The sequence below is a fragment of the Chelonoidis abingdonii genome, chromosome 1, assembly GCF_003597395.2.
Source record: "Chelonoidis abingdonii isolate Lonesome George chromosome 1, CheloAbing_2.0, whole genome shotgun sequence".
In the NCBI taxonomy this organism is placed as follows: domain Eukaryota; kingdom Metazoa; phylum Chordata; order Testudines; family Testudinidae; genus Chelonoidis; species Chelonoidis abingdonii.
Window position 1 is genome coordinate 336198134 of NC_133769.1, and position 20832 is coordinate 336218965.

The 20832-nt window shown below is 45.9% G+C and overlaps 1 protein-coding gene across 1 annotated transcript in view; it reads right to left on the reverse strand.

Moving 5' to 3' along the window:
* Positions 1-20832, reverse strand: part of DDX10 (DEAD-box helicase 10) — a 340206-nt gene that overhangs the window by 17056 nt on the left and 302318 nt on the right. The window contains exon 17 of the mRNA XM_032780205.2: positions 9804-9931. Coding sequence (XP_032636096.1) covers positions 9804-9931 — 128 coding nt within the window. The remainder of the gene's footprint in view (positions 1-9803; positions 9932-20832) is intronic.

The window sequence follows — 20832 nt, forward strand, 5'->3', positions numbered from 1 at the left end:
CCGGCTCAGATGATCTGCCAGCATATTCCGAACCCCTGGGAGAAAGGAAGCAACGAGGTGAATGGAGTGGGCTATGCAGAAGTCCCACAACCTCATGGCTTCCCAACAGAGAGGAGGAGATCTCGTGCTGCCCTGCTTGTTTACATAGTACACCATGGTTGTGTTGTCGGTGAAAACCGAAACACAGCGACCCTGGAGCTGCTGACGGAATGTTTGACAAGCAAGGCGGGCCGCTCTTAATTCCCGCACATAGATATGGAGGGCTAGTTCGGGAGGAGACCAGCGGCCCTGGGTCCGCAGGGTACCTAGGTGAGCCCCCCATCCCAAGTCCGATGCGTCCGTTGTTAGGGACAGTGAGGGCTGGAGCGGATGGAACGGGATCCCTGCACACACCATGGACTGATCCAGCCACCACTGGAGGGAGTGGAGGACTCCTGAGGAACTGTGACAACTGTATCCAACAGACGTCGGGCCGGACGGAGCTGCGAAATGAGCCAGGACTGGAGGTGGAGCCAAGTGTATGCCGTGACGAACGTGCAGGCGGCCATATGGCCCAAGAGAGTCAGGCAAGTACGTATGGAGGTCAAAGGCGCCGCCTGCAACCTGTGGATGATGGTTGTCAAGGCCTGGAATCGCGACAAAGGAAGAATGGCCCTGGCCAGAGTGGAGTCCAATAAACTCTATCCTCTGAGTGGGGGTTAGAGTTGACTTCTCGGCATTGATCAACAGGCCTAGGTTCATGAAAAGCTTCCTGACCATGTGGACGTGAGCGAGGACTCGCTCCTGTGAGGGTCCCCGAATAAGCCAGTCGTCGAGGTAGGGGAATACATGCACGCGACTGCGTTGAAGGAAGGCGACGACTACGGCCATGCACTTGGTAAACACTCTCGGGGCCGTAGATAGGCCGATCGGGCAAGGGACTGTGAATTGATTGACGGCCGTCGACGATGAAGCGAAGGAACTCCGATGGGCGGGAAGATGGCTATAGGAAATAGGCGTCCTGATGTCGAGGGCGGCCGTACCAGTCTCCGGGATCCATGATGGGATAATGGTTCCCCAGGAAACCATACGGACTTCAACTTCACCAGGTATATTCTGTTTGTCTCGTAGGGTCGAGGATGGCCTGGAGACGCCTGGCCTTGGGATCAGAAAATAACGGGAATAAGAATCCTTGCCCTTTTCGTTTCTGGAACCTCCTTATGGCTCCCTTGTAGGAGCGTTCGCACCTCCTGGGAGCAGATTTGCTCGTGAGAGGTGGTCCCGAAGAGGGAGAGGAAGCGGGCGCGGGGAGGCGGTACGAGACAACCAATAAAGGTGGTATCCAGCGAACGTGCGGAGGAAGCCAACGGTCCAAGTAAGCGGTACCGACGTCGGGGGAAGAACGAAAGAGGTTGAGAAGGGAGAGAGATGGATCCGTAAGAGGAACTGGTACAGCGCCCCGGGCGCACCTTCAAACGAGGCTGGGCCCAAGAGAAGTGCTTGAGGGACCTTGGTTCTGTCCCCCTAGTTACCCGATGCTACGGGCCAGTTCCTATTCTTGCGCTGCGAAGTCCTGTCTTTGGCTGGCTGGGGTAAGGCCTGTGCTTCTGCTGAGGCTGAATGTCTTACGTGGCGTGACCGGCTATGCAGTCCCCAGGGCACGCTAATGACCTATTGTCCTTAAGGCTGTAGTCCCGAGGGTCAAGTCTTATCCGAAACACAGGCCCTGGCTCAAAAGAAGTGCGCTGGGATGGTATATGTGGAGTTCCGGAGGCCAGGACCTGAAGCACGAGATGCAGACGCATAGTGACTCCTGAGGCCAGAGTCCTGGCGGCCGAGTCCGCAGCATCCAAAGCCGCCTGCAGGGAAGTTCGTGCGACTTTCTTTCCCTCGTCAAGGATAGCAGCGAACTCTTGACGAGCGTCCTGTGGGAGCAGCTCCTTAAATTTATCCGCCGCCACCCAGGTGTTGTAGGTGTAGCGGCGGAGCGAGCTTGCTGGTTGGAGACCTGCAGCTGTAGGGTGCCTGCGGAATAGACCTTGCAGCCAAGTAGGTCCATACGCCGTGCCTCTTTAGATTTGGGGGCCGGAGCTTGTTGTCCATGGCGCTCCCTCTCATTCACGGATTGAACGACGAGGGAACACGGGGGCGGGTGAACATACAAGTACTCGTAGCCCTTCGAGGGGACCATGTATTTGTGCTCCACACCACGAGCAGCGGGGGGAATGGAAGCCGGGGACTGCCAGATGGTGGTGGCATTGGCTTGGATGGTCCGAATGAAGGGCAGGGCAACACGGGTGGGCGCATCCGCCGAGAGTATGCTCACTACCGGGTCCTCGATCTCGGAGACCTCCTCAGCCTGTACGTTCATGTTTTGCGCTACGCGCCTGAGGAGGTCCTGGTGCGCCCTGAGGTCCAGCAGGGGGGGACTGGTGGATGTCGTCCCCGCCACCACCTCATCCGGGGAGGACGACGAGGAGAGACCTGGCACGAGTGGATCCAGCGGCGGTTCCGCCTGGAGTACCGCGTCTGACTCTGGCGGGTGCTCAGGGTCTTGAGGATGAGGTGACCTCTCCTCCGTACGGGACGGAGGAGGGCGAGAAGAAGTGGCCTCCGGAGCTCTGTGTTCGGAGGCGGACGAACACGGAGGGATTTGCTGGGGTCCCTGGGCTTGGTGATACGCCCAGGGGGTCCAGAACCCCCACTGCTGAGGACCATGCTCCTGCTGACTCTCGGAGAAGAGAGCGGCCGGTCTGTCAGCATCTAGGTACGCGCTGTCCGCCCGCGAAGAGACTTAACCCCTGGCGAGAGGGCCACGGGGGGGCCGAACGGGAGTAGTGCAAGTCCAGCGCCCTTGACAGCGAAGACCTCCTCGGTGCTGGAGATCGGTGCCGTGAGTCATACCGGTGCCACGATCGAGACCGGGACCTGCCACCAGCTCGGTGCCGGGAGGTCGACCTGGATCTGGATCGCCGACAGCAAGAACGGCTCCTCAAGTCCCGGTGCCGGTAACGATAGCTGGAGTCAGAGCGGTGCCGGGAGTGCCGGGACCGGCGCGAAGATGATCTGCGCTGCGAGTACGACCGGTACCGTCACGGAGAGCGGTGCCGGGACTGCGAGCGGCGTTGCGAGCGAGATCTCCCACGGGACTGAGAGCGGTGCCGGGATCTTGACGGTGAGCGGTGCCGACCTGGAGATTCCAGGGATGGCGCTCGCATGGTCGTCGGCTTGCCCCTTGATTGAAGAACCCGCACCGGCGGTGCCGGGGGTTGGGGCAGCGCGGGCTCAGTTAGAGCGATAAGGTCCCTGGCCGAGGAGAAGGTCTCGGGCGTCTAAGGGACCACCAGCTCAACCCCAGATCTTGGCGGGGAGCTGGGAGGGACCGGTCTCGACGGACCTCCCTGGCCCAGAGTCGACGAAGTCCCTGGCACGGCCACCGCAGCCAGAGTCGGCGCCGGGTGCTCCTTTCGAGCCTGTTTAGCCGGGGTGGAGGACGTTGATGGTCTCTTCCCCTGGGCTGGTGCCGGAGACGGTCGGTGCCGCGGCGTTTTCACGGCCCCGGAGTGGTCCGGTGCTGGAGCTGCGGCACTTGGTGCCGAGGACGAAGGGTTGAGTGCCGCTTCCATCAGGAGAGTCTTGAGGCGCTGATCTCGCTCCTTCTTGGTCCTCGGTCTGAAGGCCTTACAAATTCGGCACTTCTCGGAGATGTGCGATTCCCCCAGGCACTTCAGTCAGGCGTTGTGGGGATCGCTAAGGTATGGACGGAGGACCAGGTCGCTGCCCTGCAGATTTCCTGGATGGGCACGCGGGAAAGAAAGGCTGTCGAAGAAGCTTGAGCCCTAGTAGAGTGCGCAGTCACATGGCCCGGAGGGAGATGGGCCAAGTCATAACAGGCCCGGATACAGGATGTCACCCACGAGGAGATCCTCTGCGAGGATACAGGCAACCCCTTGACCCATTCAGCTATGGCAATGAAAAGCTGGGGGGATTTGCGGAACGGCTTGGTTCGCTCTATGTAAAAGGCGAGTGTCCTGCGAACGTCTAAGGAGTGCAACTGCTGCTCCCGGCGCGACGAATGAGGTTTCGGGAAGAAGACGGGTAGGAATATGTCCTGGTTAACATGAAAGGCCGAGACTATTTTGGGGAGAAAGGCNATATATTACCCGCCATGGCGGCGCCACTCTAGGGGGCGACCTGCCGGCCTGCTGGAGTTGCTAGGGTAAAAGTCTTCCGACGAGCGTGCACATGCGGCGCGTACACCTACTGGAATGCATATGAGCAATCACTCGAAGAAGAATGTACTAATTCCTCTGGAAGGGACACAGTTACAGGAACTGAATAATTGTAAGAATTTAAATTTGACTTGCTAATAAACTTTCAAACATATAATTTGGACTAATCATCTTTTTATTATTTGGTAAGAATTTCAAATATGTATTAGCTTAGATAGGAAAGGAACATAAAAAGGCATGTGATGCCCAGCTACAAATCAAACTTACTTGAAACTTGAAATGTGACTTTTACAGACTAATCAACTTTCAAGCATGACTAGATTCCCAAAATCAGATTAAATAGATTTTTCAAAATAACTGATCCTTTGCAATGTAAAGTTATAAAAAAGAGCAAGAAAACAATTCTCACTACTTTAAAACAATCTACGAATAAACTGGCCCCCAACCAATTTACATTTTTAATTTATTTATGTATTTAAACTTCGGCTAGGTACACAATGAAGTCAGTTAACAATTAAAAAAATATTTTTCCAGTATGGAAAATGCTCTCTCTCACGCTACATTATTTTAAAGTTCTTTGCAGTGCTGTTGTAGCCATGTTGGTCCCGGGATATGAGAGAGACAAGGTGAGTGAGGTAATATCTTTTATCCAATGATTACTGCCTCACCTATGTTGTCCCTCGCATTATTTTAAACTCATACAGTCACAGCTTTGGCAATATATTTACATTACATTTTGAGAATGAAAAATAATTGCTTGTGACAAAGTCAGTTTAACATATGGTACACTGTCGGCTGTCAAGCTTAATGCACAAAGAATTCAAATGTTAAAATATATGTTGGACTCATTAGCTCATCCATATATTGATTCTATTTTCTCCATATCAGCGCCAATGGTTGCCTCTTTAACCCAACTTTTATTTATGATTCATTGCTTTGTAAGACTTGTGACATACCACAGGTACTAAACATTTCAAGAAACATTCATTGACAAATCAGTTCTGTCTATATAAGGTGAACAAAAACTGCAATATGCAAAAATAAAAAGGGCTAAACTATACCTATGTGGACAATTTATCATCTATGATCTATGATCCTGTTGCCATCTTGAATTTAGCTAATTTAAAAAAAAAATTAAAAGTTTTAGTCATCATGTGACCCCATCTCAATTTCTGTGGTCTTAAAATTAAGTTTCCCTGTTTTAAGCTTCTTTTCCATCTTGCTGTGTAAAAGGAACCAAGGCCAAATGACCAAGGCCCCAATCCAGCAAAGACTCATCCATGTGCTTAGTTTTAAATACAAGTGCTCATGCTGAACTTGGTGGGCCAGATCATCAGCTGTTGATTCCAATGGATCTATGCTGATTTATGCCAGCTGAGGATCCAGCTCATTGGATCTACTCTATTTGCAAGCTTATATACAACAACTCCTCACTTAAAAGTTGTCCCGGTTAATGTTGTTTCGTTGCTGATCGATTAGGGAACAAGCTTGTTTAAAGTTGCGCAATGCTCCCTTATAACGTTGTTTGGCACCTACCTGCTTTGTCCACTGCTTGCAAGATTCTCTGGAAGACCAGCCCCTCCTTACGGGGATTAGAACCAAGAGGGCTGGCATCAGCTCCCCTAAATTCCCTATAAGGAATGTGACTCGGCAGCTGCCCAGCAGCAGTTCAGGTGTCCCTCCCCACACTGCCTTGCTGCTCCTGACCTGCCCTCTGCCTTGGAGCTCCTCCTCAGAGCTTCCTGCTTGCTTGGGGGAGCAGGGGGAGGAGGGGTGCTGATATCAGGATGTCCCCCTCCTGCCCACTCTCCACAAAGCAGAGGAGGGGGACAGGGCTCAGGGACAGAATGGAGGGAGCTTGCTGGAAGCTGTTGCTTCCTGTCTGATCTGTTTAAAAGGGCAACGTACCTGAAGTGGAATTAGCGTACTTAAATGCATGTCTCTCTCTCTTTCACTCATGCATGCACCCCCCCAGCACTTTGGAAAGTCAGCACCTGTGCAGCCGTGCATCTGCTGTCAGGAGGAGGGAGTGGTGCACTCCAGCTGGATAGCACGGGCTCATCATCATCATGTTCAGTTTTTGCAGTGAAGTGTTTGCAGCTACTGCCCTACATCTATTGTGTTTCCTCCCTCCTGCCTCAGTCCATGCTGCCTTGTAGAGTGTGAGGTTACATGAACAACAGCGTATTAACCCTTGAGGGCTCAGCCAAGGGCTAGTTTATCATTTAGCAGCAAGGCATTCCCTGGGAAATATTCCACTTCCCTGCCTTCACAATCATTCATTGCTGTGTACAATATTAAACTGTTTGTTTAAAATTGTTTAAAACTTACACTGTATATGAATATAATGGCAAAAAAATTTCCCTGAAACCTAACCCCCTCATTTACATTAATTCTTATGGGGAAATTGGATTAGTTTAACATCGTTTTAACATCGTAAAGCTGCATTTTTCAGGAACATAACTACAACGTTGCAGGACTACGGACTAGCTGACTACTTTGTATACCTGACAGCACTTCTCCCTAAAGAAAACATAAAACAACAGAGAAAGAGGCTCTCTTTAATCTCTTTTACGGTCATTTTAGCGCTCCAGAGTGAAGACTGATTTTTAAATTGACTGTGTCAAAATCCTCTAAAAATATTCTTATACAATAGATCAAGACTTTGCCAAGTCAGCCTTTACCAGCTAAAAGATTATACAAAATTTTAAATAGTGAAATGCAACAGAAAATTGTTAAACACATACTAAGTACTGCTTAAACAAGAAAGCCATATATGAATCCAAGCTGAAATGTGTCCTTAAGCCTACTGCCTTTCCCCTACAGTAAGTATGCAAAAAACAAAACCAAACCAACCAACCATCAATCCATTCATCAGTGGTCATTAGGAGATCCCTGTGGTAACTAGACATTTAAGAGGAGCTTAAGAAAGAGAGTTTTGTCACACTTAGCTGCTTCAGCTCTAAGCAATCAACCTCTAGTAGATGCATTCGTCCAGTATAGCTGGATATCTGAGTCTCTACTAATACATTAAAGGCAGAGTGCTAATCATTTTAACAAAACTCCTCCAATATGTGCTAAGTGCCCCCACAGTCGGGTCAAGAGGAGGAGACAGACTATTATTAGTATAAAATCACTCCCCTATCCCTACCATGGGCTGACCCAAGCTATCACGGAAGCTCAGCACATACTAGAGCAGGGGTGAGCAAACTTTTTGGCCCGAGAGCCACATCTGGGAATAGAAATTGTATGGCAGGCTATGAATGCTCACAAAAGTGGGGTTGTGATGTGGGAGGGGGTGAGGGCTGTGGTTGGGGGTGTGGGCTTTGGGGTGGGGCCAGAAATGAGGAGTTCAGGGTGCGGGAGGGAGTTCTGGGCTGGGGGTGCAGGCTCTGGGGGGGGGCTGGCGATGAGAGGTTTGGGGTACAGGAGGATGCTCTGGGTTGGGACTGAGGGGCTTAGAGGGCGTGAGGAGGATCAAGGGTGCGGAAAGGGGGCTGGCATGCAGGGAGAGGCTCAGGGGTGCAGGCTCCAGGCAGCGTTTACCTCAAGTTGCTCCTGGAAGCAGCGGCATGGCTCCCCTCTGGCTCCTACACGCAGGCATGGCCAGGCAGCTCTGCACACTGCCCCATCCACAGACACTGCCCCTGAAGCTCCCATTGGCTGTGGTTCCTGGCCAATGGGAGCTGTGGGGGTGGTGCTTGGAGTGGGGGCAGTGTGCAGAGCGGAGCCCCTTGGCTGCCCCTGTGCGTAGGGACTGGAGAGGGGCCATGCTGCTGATTCCAGGAGCCACGTGGAGTGGCCTCCAACCCTGCTCCCTGGCAGGAGCACTGGAATGGGGCAAGCTCCGGACCCTACTCCCCAGCGGAAGCTCGAGGACCAGATTAAAATGTCTGGCGGGCCGTAGTTTGCCCACCCCTGTACTAGAGGAATTTATTTAAATGGTTAGGTTTTTTTAGTGGGTTTCCTTTTATGTTTTCTGCTAATTCTCAGAAGACTAGATTGAGTCTCCACACTCAGCCCTGAGTAGGAGATGGCAAGGTGCTGCATCAGGCTGGAGGGTAAAACCAGGAAGAAACTGATTCAGAGTCAATGGGAAGAAGTAATTTACTGCATCTCAGAAAAGGATGCAAGCTTCCTTTCCCTCCCACTGATGCCTGGCCAGTTCTATAGGACAGCATATTGGTGGGGAAAGTCATGCTACCAGCTTGTTTGTAGTAATCCAGAGTCAAGAACTGGGCAGCCCTAACCACTATCTCTCTTCTCTCTCTTCTCTCCCTACCTTGAAGCCACATTAGGATTAGCAACAATCTAGCCTAGGAAATTTTAACTGATTGAGACCTGAAGGCGAAAGATACTTATGCAACTGACAATTACAAGTTCTTGTTGAGTCAAAGGGGGCAAAATAAACATCTACCTTCCAGTCTAATGCACCAGGTACCACTGTCATGATTTCAGGATGTATCAGAGCCTATAACAAAGGACCTCCTCTGTTTACCAAAGAAACACAGGATATGAAATCCTGACCCCACTGAAGTCAATGGTAAAACCCACAATGAATTAAATGGGGGCCAGGATTTCAGCCAGGATCTTTTGGCAATCCTACAATATGCGTATTGAAGAAAGCTAACATAACACACTGTGGGTCCTCACCCCTTTCCAACCTGTACCATTATCTCTCAGAATAAAAAGTATATTTTAAAAATACTTCAGGGAACTACGCTGCTACCTCGATATAATACCACCCGATATAACACAAATTTGGATCCACCAGAGTGCTCTGCGTGGGCGTGGCTGCGTACTCTGGTGGATCAAAGTAAATTCAACATAACACTGTTTCACCTATAATGCGGTAAGATTTTTTGGCTCCCAAGGACAGCGTTATATCGAATAGAGGTGTATTTTGAATTTACTATTTTTTTTAACCCAGAGTTAATTCCATAGCATATGTTTCTGGTCAGACTCAACTTCATTTGTATTGCTAACTATTCCAAATGACACTGAATCTCTCTGTTCCTCACATGCTTCATCTTAAATACATTTATTAAATATATTCCCAATATACTTAATGACTTTAATATGACTTCGTTTTCTTTTCAAATAAAATTTGTGATGTGACGGTACAGAAATTTATTTCTGCGCTTCACAGTGAACTCCAGGGAATTAGTCAAACATTTTTTTGTTTGAATATTCTCACTGAGATCCCTTTGACGCTGATTCATAATCCTAAATCTAACATGGCTAAATAAATGAGATTGCTTAGGCTAAACTCATAAGAGCTAATTTGTGTTCAGCACCTCCTCAGCCCAAAAAACTAAAAGGGGAATTCTTGGGAGCATTCAAAAGCCCTTTAAAATATGTTCCTGTTGCAACATCTAAACAAAGCAGCATTCAAAAGCAGAAACATCTCCAAATAAATGTGAGAAATGACCTTTGGCAAAACAAGAAATATATACAGCACCTCTGCTCTATTTCTTTTGACGAAAGCTGAGCTACGGCATTTTACAGATACACTCTAATATCTTTGCATCTTTTTTCTGGGAAGAGAAGGGAAAATGGAAAAAAACATGTGCTTCAAGTTAGAAAACATACCCATCGCTGTCTTCAGTATCCAGATCAGCCTCTTGGTCAAAGCCTCTGTATTTATCAGGATCTGGAAGGGTGCTTGGATCAAATTCCTCTTCACTTTCACTATAATCCAGAAAAGCCTCCTCTGCTTCCTGAAGGAGAATGAAGAGTTTCAGACTCAAACAGACAACTCCAGATTTTCAGCTCTCCCAGTACTAAAAGTGCTCTAAGGAAACACCACCACCTTCAAATTCATGCATCAAGACTACTGCCTTTACCGTCAGGGAGAACTGATTCCTTTCATTCTCCATCAGTGGTGTTCTCTCACTGCTAGTAAGGATCAATGTTGAACAAAGAAGATATTCAAAAATAAAACCAGAGAATTTATGTTCAAATTTCCATTTTCAAATAATTCAGTTTAAATTTACCAAATCCAGAAAAAGTTTTGGCAGCAACTTAAAAACACCCATCTGAGAGCAGATGTGCGACGAGGGTTTTAAAACTACTGAATGTATTTCTGAAAGAGTGTAAAAAGACATGGGGATGTGCACAGTTTAATCGGTTTTGTAGCATGTGTTTTACAAAACAGACTGATTTAAAACTCAGTCAGGCTTCCTTGCAGCTATAAGCCATGACATGCCAAAGAGTGAATGCAACTTAAGGATGCATTAACTTTTCAAGTCACAGTGGATGCTAAGTGTTCTCCAACCTACCCTCTCCTCTCCCTTGCCCACACTATGCCCACATTCTTCCCTTGCATGTACTCAACACCTCTCAGAATCCTCCGCAGAGTCTGGGAAAGTTTGGCAGAGTCTGATGGGTTCCTTAGAAGTGCTGAATCCATCCAAGGGTCTTGGGGAATATACTGGGACCTACTGCCATCATAAATTTTACCAGTCTAACTGCTTACAGGCATGGGGTGAGAAGGCAAACTGAGGGAAGATGTGGCTCTACATGCATGCAAATCAAACCAAACAGAGCTTGTAGGCACCTCTAGGTTATTTTAAGCAATATGAATCCTGAATTCATTCATTCTTATACTGAAAAGAGAACATGAAATACAAGTGTAGATAAACAAAGACATTGCCATATTTTCTTTATGCACCTAAATAGCACTTGTATGACAAGAATTCCCACAATAATAATATTTTTAAAGTTGCCTTTGACTTTACAGTAATTTATCATAAAAATGTACATGCTTAACGTTTAATGATCCTTTTATTTCTATTTTCCCCTTTTCATCCATCTCCAATAACAGTGTTAGGTATGTGCATCCCTCACCAGAGCAATAATCCCTTTGTGCTTTTCCCAGAAAAGTTTTCTTGAAGATCTTTGGATGCACAAAGACAGCAAGGAAATAGCAAGGAGAGTGTGAATTAGTCACCAGTGCAGGAATCCCCTCAATGTTCCCCACGATGAAGCTCTCAGAGTGTACTGAAAAGGTTATGGAGAGTGACCAAGTGGAAATGAAAAAGCAGGTTTCCTGTTAGAAGCAGCATGCTGAACATTAGTACATTGTATTCTAGAGTAATTCAAAATACCAATAAGGGAAATTGTATGGTTGGAGTGTGGTGTTATATAAACCACTAAAAGCAACGTGAGGCTCAGGCCGGATCAACGCTAAAAGTTAGGTTGACCCAGCTATGTCACTCAGGGATGTGAAAAATCCACACCCTAGAGTGACACAATTAAGCTACCATCAGTGTAAGAGAGTGCTATGTCAACGGAAGAATTACCTACGCCAGTGGAGGAACCTCTCCTATCGACGCAGGTAGTATCTCCCTTGAAACACTATAAAGGAGCAGCTGCAGTGTTGCCACTATGCTGCTGTAGTGTTTCAAGGGTAGACAAGCCCTCAGCAGCACTGCAAACTACCTAAGGAAAAATAACCAACTGGACAGTATTATATGATTGCCATGGGAATGGGACTGGGACGTGGAGGCTTACCCCAGCCTGCCCTCCTGGACAGTGCTCTTGGATACATCTGCTGTGTCTCATATTCACTAAGAAAATTATACTTGAAATAAACTAGGACAAACAGTAATCTTAGTTCATAGGTTCCAACGCCAGAAAGTCCAGTGTGATCCATTCACTCGTCTGACCTCCTCTATAACAGAGGTGGTCAGTTGTGGCATGGAATAAGAGGTTCTGTAATAAACGCGTATGTATAAGTGTATCGCAGAACAGTGTGTTCTAAAGGCTTTATTGGCAATCATTTGTGATGATCTGTATAACCCACTCTCTCAAGTCATGTAGATATTCTAATTTTATGCAATAAAACATTGATATCACATCTTGTTATCACGTATTGTTTCATTATTTGTGTACACACACACAAGGGAGATCTAAGTTTGTGCTTTATGTTCTCATTACAGATTCATTTTCTAGACCAAGTGTCTCAAACTCAAATGACCACATGAGGTCTAGTGCATTGGCCTGAGGGCCACATCACTGACACCCTCACTGCCCCCAGCCCTGCCCCGACTCCATCCCTTCCATGAGGCCCCGCCTCTTCCCACTCCTTCCCTGTTCCTTTCCACCCCCTTCCCCAAAGTCCCCACCCCAATGTTGCCCCTTCCCTGTCACCAGGGGCAGGAGGGGTGCAGAGTATGGCAGGGGCTCAGGGCAGGGAGTTGAGGTGCAGGAGGTGTGCAGCGTGTGGCAGGGGGATCAGGGCAGGGAGCTGGAGTGTGGGGTGCAAGAGGGGTGAGGCAGGGGGTCAGATGCAAGAGGGGTAAGGGGTGCAGCAGGTGGCCCAAGGCAGGGAGTGCAGGAGGAGTACGGGATGCGGCAAGGGGCTCAGGGCAGGAAGTTGGGGTGAAGGAGGGGTGCGGGATGTGGCAGGGGGCTCAGGGCAGGAAGCTGGGGTAGAGGAAGGGTGTGGGGTGTGAGCTCCGGCCTGGCGCCGCTTACCAAGAGTGGCTCCAGGGTGACAGCGGCGCACATCAGAGCCAGGGCAGGCTCCTGGCCCTGCTCCGCTCCAGGAAGCAGTGGGGGAGCAGGGTTGGGCACAGGGTTCCGCTGCTGCTCCTCCAGGTACCTCCCATGGAGCTCCCATTGGCCATGGTTCCCTGTTCCTGGCCAATGGGAGCTGTGGGAGGCGGTACCTTGAAGTGAGGCAAGGTAGGAACCCTCTACCTCCTCCCCCTCCCCTCTGGCCCGAAGAGACATGCTGCTAGTTGCTTAAGGGAGCGGCACGGGGCTTGTGGCACCATGGGGGGGAATTCCACAGGCTGCTGTAGTTTGCCCACCCCTGGCCTGGAGGTAGGTGGGGGGGGGGGTGCAGGGAGCTTGGTGGGCCACACAGAAGAGCCCTGAGGGCTGCATGCGGCCCGCATGCCACGTGTTTGAGACCCCTATTCTAGACTGAAACTTGCGAAGAACTACTCAAGATAATATTCAAACTGAATGACAACTAAAGAAATAAATGACAAAAATGCCATATTTGTTTAATCAGAATTCATAAAGTAATATTTGATATTAAGAGTATCACCTGCTGAATATGTATTAAATATTAATAAATGCTTAGATTATTATACATCTTCCATAGATTAATAATAAAAAACTCATTTTTCACTCCTGCTTCATAAGTTTCAGTCATACAATCAGGAAGCAGAAACTACGTGACTGAATTTTCACATAATCCACTGTGAGTAACAAATACTGAGCAGTTGAAGCAAACAAGTCAAGCAACCCACAGAATGAACATGTGTCAAAGTAAATTCGGTCAATACATACAAGTATTCAGCAAATACTTAAAATAAAAAGATACATTCACAGAATTAGGAGTAGTTCCTTCTAAACTAATCAGAAAACAGATTAAGTTCAGAACAGATGGATATTTTGACCAGATCTAATTTAAAAAGCACAAAGTAACTTTCAAGGTCCCATTAGCACAAATGAGAATAACGTTTTACCACAGAAAGAAGGAAAAGTTAGAGCTCTAGACTATTGAGGGAAATAGGACCTAATAGACCTTGCATTGCTAAACTCATTCTGTCAAGGGGGGAACAAATTGTCATGTTTAACTCTGGCCCATGGACTGGGTCTATTAATTTAGATAAAAAAGCAAGCTACCCTCAACACAGAGAACTTCCACTGATGTCAGTGAGAATTATTTGTACAAAGCCTTAAGGACAGAATATGCCCCTGGCTCTGCAAACACTTATGCACAGGAGTAGTCCCATTGAGTTAAATGGGATTGACCTTAGAGCAAACAGTTTGTTGACTCAGGCCCTATAAATTTAGGTCCGATCTTGTAAAGCATTTAAGCACATTTAAACATGTGAATAGTTCCCTTAAGTCACTAATCTGCTTTCTACCCTTTGTTCATTTGGCTATTTGCAAATACAGTTACCCAATTTGCACTGCAATTATTTACCTATATGCATAAATTAGTTGCAGGATTGAAAACTTAAGTTATTTGAAAATCGTGCCCCTACAATGTCATCATTAAACTTCAGAATTAATGTGCCACCGAGATGAATGGTATAGGTCACATCTTCTAGAGCTGTTGAGATAGGCTAAGACAGAATGATTTCAGCTCACTTTAAGAAGGTATCTTTGTAACCATGTGGACTAGCAACTACATTATTTTTGTAATCAAAAGCCTGTGCCCTGGAGAACGCAAACATGTGATGAGGTTAGATAGATACCTCAAGCAGGCTAGTATTCACAGCCAGGTTAGGAGTTTGATAGCCCTGTTCCAGAAGATACATAGAGGCTGAAAATCTATTAAAGAAATGATGTCCATTGAATGGCACTTCACCACCATATCTGACAAATAAGCTCCAAGTCAAATGTTTACTTGAGTAAGGACAACCTTTGTCCTCTGTTATATACTAGCTAAAGCATTTTTAACAAAGTGAGATAAAAAGGGAAGGCAGAAAACATACCATGAAAGTGTGTGTAAACATAGAAAATGTTTTATGAATTAACTTTAGTTCTTATCTGATTACATTAAATTATCTTGACTTGCAATTTGTATGTACGAACACTTAAGCCATTTACAGATTCCTGGAGGGGAAATTATTTCTGTACTGTCAATTCTATCTATAGTAATTTATATAATGCCTAATGGCTCAGTTTTTCTGTTTGACTACGGAAATTGAATACAAAAGTATTGTGTTTTGTTTAAGAATCCTTGGTCTGAGTTTGCTAACAGTTATTCTCATGAAATATTCACGTGACTATATTAAAACACTGAATACATCTTGAGATCTGTCACCTTTAGCATTCATTAATGACGTACCTGCCTCTGGTAGCAACTGATGAGGAATGCTTGTGATTTTAATACTAATACACCTCTACCTCGATATAACGCTGTCCTCAGAAGCCAAAAAATCTCACCGTTTTATAGGTGAAACCGCATTATATCGCACTTGCTTTGATCCGCTGGAGTGCATAGCCCCCTCATCCCCCCCGGAGCACTGCTTTACTGCGTTATATCCAAATTCGTGTTACATTGGGTCACGTTATATCGTGGTAGATGTGTATATATATAAATTATAAATACTGGTAGTAGATTACCTGATGCAAGTGCCTAATTTTATGCAAACACCTTAAATATGCTTAAACATGCAGTTGAATGTCGTTAGCATAACTGTTGGCAGAGGAGCCCATGTTGTCTCATTATCTTTCCGAGTGGTCTCATGTAAACATTGAAGAGAATTATTTCAGCATTTCCATATTTATCGCAGCATTCTGTACCATATCTTTGTGTCAAGCCTGGTTATTGCACTGCTGATGTAACACTGTTACCTACACTCCCATATACCCTTTTACCATGTAACAGAGACAAATAGATTTATGTTGACAACTATTCTTGTCATGGGCATATTTCAGAACTACAGAACATACAGAAGTTGTAAGAAGTACTATATTTCAGTTTATACTTTTCAGAATTAAATAGGTTGCTCACTCTCCAATCTATCTCAGTAGCAATTATACCTTTATATCTCCAGGAAGCACTTAATTTACTTTGTTAGTTCTACAATGTTTGAGTCAATAGGAGAAAGAATAAATGTGGGCAATGTGTGCGTGTGGTGTGAGAGAGTGTATGAGAGAGAGAGAGACAGACAGACAGACATGGGGTGTACATGCCGCTCACTGGGACTGCAAGGGTTAATCCTTCACTGTGGGCTGAGGAAGACACGCCCCCATGGCTGTAATGGGCATGCTCAAAGTGCAACACCAGTATAAAAGGGAGGGCTCAGTTTGGGTGGACCACCACAGGGGAAGGAGGTGTGCCGCTGGCTCCTGCTGAAGGGCTGCAGGCACTTCCCGACGCAGAGGCCAGCCAGCTGACAGCAACCCTCAACCCTTAGGCGCTGGATGCGACTGAGGGAGAAGGAACTGGGGGAACTAGGAAGCCATGAGATGTGGAGAAGCAGTTAGGAAGTAACCCAGAGAGTCTTTGCAGGGAGTTGATTGGACAACTGGAGGCTAGCTCGGCATGTTTTCGCCAGATCACTGCTGAGCTGGTGGCAGGCAAGCCTACCACCAACAGGACCCGGCTTCCCCTATACTGGCCACCGCCCACCCTGAGGTGGTAGCCCATCCTGACAGTGATTGACTCTGGCCACTAAGCCACCCAGCTCTGAGCTTGGGGGCAGTGATTGACCCCTGGCTACCAGGCTGCCCAGCCCCAGCTGGGAATGTGCAGGCACGACTGCAGGCCCAACCCACAACAGTGTGTATATATTATGTATATATAAATTTTGATACATTAAATCCCATTTGTAGCAAGCTTTCATGTACAAACGCCTCTCAGAATGAATCAATAGAATTACACAAGTGCTATATACTTGTGTTCTAGAAGAGCCTGAAGGGTCAAGGCATCTTAGTTTGAAACAATTAGTTTAATACAGTCTACAGTGTTTCAAAGATTCTAGTGCAAAAGTTTCTTCCCCCCCAAGAATTTGAAAAAAAGGAGAGAATTACCAGGATCATTTGGTTACTGGAGACAGGATGGCTTAAATTTGTAATTCCCTGGTAGTGGTTGCATAGAACGAAACTGCTGAAGTTAAGTTATTATAGAGAGGTTTTTTGTGTGCGTTTGTAAGTTTTGTCGAAGGCACCTAGGGAGAATGGACAGACCTCAAAAGAAAAAAAAAAAAACAACACACACATTTAGGGAGGGATTGATTTCCAAAAGTGCTCCTAGCACTGGCCTAACTCTGCTCCCACTGAGGTCAATGGCAAATCTCCCATTGACTTCAGTGAATGCAGAGTTAGACAGACAATGAAGACAGCTTTTGGAAAATCTCACCCAAAGATTTCTCTCAGTTGTATTTGTATTTACATTTGTCAATAACTATATTTTAATCAATCCACAGCAATGAGATGGAGTCCAAACAATTCTAACCTGAAATCATTCTGATGCTAGGTTGTCTGGAGTTATATGTTGCTCATAACAACAAAGACCTACGCCACAAAAGAAAAGCCTCGTTTACTGTATTTCATAAGAAATGGGTGTAAGGCAAACAGGGATAGGTAAATGTATGGACAAGGAAGAATCTCTCCTCTCTCTCTGAATATCTAAAAGGCTATTTAAAAAACTCAAACATTTTTTATTTATATTCTCCATATATATTCTTTAAAACATGTCTTTCTAGTCCTCTGTCCCTCTCTCTTTTCACTTTCAGGTTCACAGCAGTCATGGCTGTCAGCCCATGTACAGAAAGTAATTCTCAAAAGTAGTCTGTGTTTAAACATTTCAACACATCAGTCTTCTTCAGGGAACTCAACATATGCCCACTGGGACATTCTAGACACACAGCGTTTTCTTTGTATAACTTTGTGGAACTTCTGAATGACCTTTTTACATTACATGACAACTACATTCTTAGAAAAAGATAAGGCAGAAACCTTTATATTTGTCTTGTTACAATACTCAAAGACATAGATATGGCTATATGCTGTAGAATGAGGGTGAAGAGGGAGAGTAATCCTTGTTTATTAACTAGGTGAATTTCTCCAGAGTCAAAACTTGCCTATCCTAAAGCAATAGATTAAAGATGATGGCACACAGAAAAAGAAAATCAGACTGGAAACAATTTGAAAATTATGAGATTCTGGGAACAGAGTCAGTTCTGGTCTTATTTTGTTCTTGGTACAACTGATAAGACATCAACACATTAAAAACAGAAAAGCATTTGGCATCTGTTGAATGCAATGAAAAATGTCTTGCCCATAATGTTGAGATTTTCCTCAGCATTGGTTATGTCATGACACACATGTACTCTAAATATTAAGCCTGTGTTTTTATACAGAGTACCTATTCAGAATGGGATATTTACAGAAAAGAAGAATATGAATTCCATTAATTTCCCACTATGAAATTTAGTTGAAATGCTGTAGGTAGAACACATGTAAAAACAACAGAAAAGCACCAAATTAAGAAGAATTGCTTCCTGTGCTTCTCTAGTTCTTGTGCTGGTGTTTGCTGTGATATCAAGAAACAGTCTGCCTAGTTCTACTCAGAATCCACTCAACAGTTGTAATATGCTCTTAAGTCTCAATCCTGCAAACATGTACACATGAGTAAGCAGGGCTATTGACTTTAATGGGAACACTCATGTAAATGAAGTTGCTTGTGTGCATGTTTGTAGAATTAGTATTAGTATTTGCATTACTGCAGCACCAAGGAGCCATAGTCATGGACCCAGACCCCATTGGGCTAGTGCTGTACCAACACAAAACAAAGAGATGGGTCCCTGACCCAAAATGCTTATAATTTAAGCTTAAGAAAAGAGACAACAGATGGACACAGACAGACTAATGAGGAAGTACAAGGAAACAATGAGAATATTGGTCAGCCTGACAGGAGTTTTAAGGTGGATAATGAAGTAACTTTGCTGATGCTTTTGGAGAGTTCCTCACAAGGATATGAGGCAGCATGGCAGAAAGCACAAAGATGTTTGTTTGAAAATTTAATAAGTGGGAAAAGGAAGCTGACATCACTGGTGATCAGAGGTGGAAGCCAACCTCTGAGCAGCAAATGAGAGAGAATAGGTAGGGCAAGAATAGGTCATAAAGCACCTTGAAAGTGAAGACAAGAAGCTTATTTTTGATGCATTAGAGAAAAGGGAGACAAAAAGGGGTGACATGGTCAAAGTGACAGGCTAAGAAAATGATCTTTTCAGATGCATTCTGAGTGACAATAGGTAGGACAAGACTGTGATTGTTAAGGCCAGAAAGAAGGATTTTGCAGCAATCAAGACATAAGATGAGAGCCCGTACAAGAGTTTTAGATGCATGGAAGGATAGGGAGGCTTATCTTACACGTTATACAGAAAGACTCTGCTAGACTTAAGATATTGTGAGGACCTAGAAGGAGGTCCAAGTTGAAGATGATGCCCCGGTCATGGACCTGAGTGACAGGCAGGATGGTGTTGCTGTTCACTGTGATTAGGAAAGGCATGGTGTGTGCGAGTGTGCATCTTAAAAAGCTCTATTTTAACCCCACTGAGTTTCAGCGGATGGCTACACAGTCACAAGATGTCATGAGGCAGGCTGAGATTTTAGAAGAAGACAGGTCTCGAGTAGAGCAGAAGATCTGTGACACGTCAGCATACAAATGGCAGTTGAATTTGTGTTTGGCAGATGAGATTACTCAGAGATAAGGGGTAGAGGGAGAAGAGAAGGGGACCAAGGACTGAGCCCTGTGGAGCCCTCACAGAACACTGGAGGGGAACAAGAAGGATCTGCCAAAGGGTACCCTGAAGGAGCAATTAGAGAGGTATAAAGGGCGCTAGCAGAGGATGGAGTCATGGCAGCCAAGGGAGGACAATATTTCAAGAAGAAGAGCAGAGTTGACTGTGTTGAAGGTGACTGCCAGGACCATGAGACTGAGGATGGAGTACTGGTTATGAGCTTTGGCTGGGGAGAGGTCATTAGAGACTTTGGTGAGAGCAGTTTTCTTGAGTACAAAGGGCGGAAGCCAGATTGAAGAGGTTCTAGGATGGAATTAGAGGAGAGGAACATCAGACAGTGATTGTAAACAGTGTGTTCAATGAGCTTGGAGAAACAAGGGGAGAAGAGAGACAGGGTGGTAGATGGGAAAAAGGAAGGTTTTTTTAAGATAGGAGCTACTAAAGCATGCTTGTATAAGAGCCAGAGCAGAGTGAGAAGTTAAGGAGAAGAGTAAGGGAGGGGAGGGAATGAGATGGGAATGAAGGAGGGCCTGGAATGAGATGGGGTCACTGGGGCAAGTGGAGGAGTTAGAGGAGGAGAACAGATGAAAAACTTCTGCATCTGTGATGTGAGATGAGGATCAAGTTATAGGAGAGGAAGAGGGGAGGGAAGATCACATAATATTTTGTCAATTTTCTCTTGGAAGAAATTGGCAAGATCTGTGCTGAAAAGTGGAGGCAGAATGAGGTGAGGATTTGAGGAGAGAGTCAAAGGGTGGTAAAATGCAGGTGAGATTGCAAATATGAGATTCAATTAAGTTGGAGAAATAAAGTTGATTAGCTAGGAAGATGGTGGAACTGAAAGAGGAGAGAATGATTCTGTAGTCGAGGACATCAGCCTGGTCATGGGATTTCTGCCAGAGATTCTCCAGAGTGCAAAAGCAACAGTTGAGGAAGTGGATGTTGGGGAGATGAAGTGGAGATGGGAGTTGACAGGATGGCCCTTGTTGTATGAGAGAGGGGCAAAAGAGTCAAGGATGGAGGAGAGTGAAACATGGACAGAATCAACCACCATATTAATGGAAGAGAGGACAGAGAAGAGAGGTCTGAGAGCAGACAAAAAGACATGAACATTGATGGACTGGAAGTCAAGGACAGGCTGAGACACGGGGCACTGGGATTGGAGGTGGGGAGGAGGATATGTTCTATAAATGTGGTACTTTCTTAACTGGATCAGGAAAGCTCTTATCAGTTTGTATGGTATAAGATCAAAGTGTTTTGAAACTTAGGATGGCAAAAGAAATCAAAGCTCAGGCATTTTTGTGTCAAAAACATAATAATTTTTTATGTAAAGGACCTTTTCTGTTCATATCAGGATGATTGATTAAGGATGTCAAAGCCTAGTTTTCCATATGTCA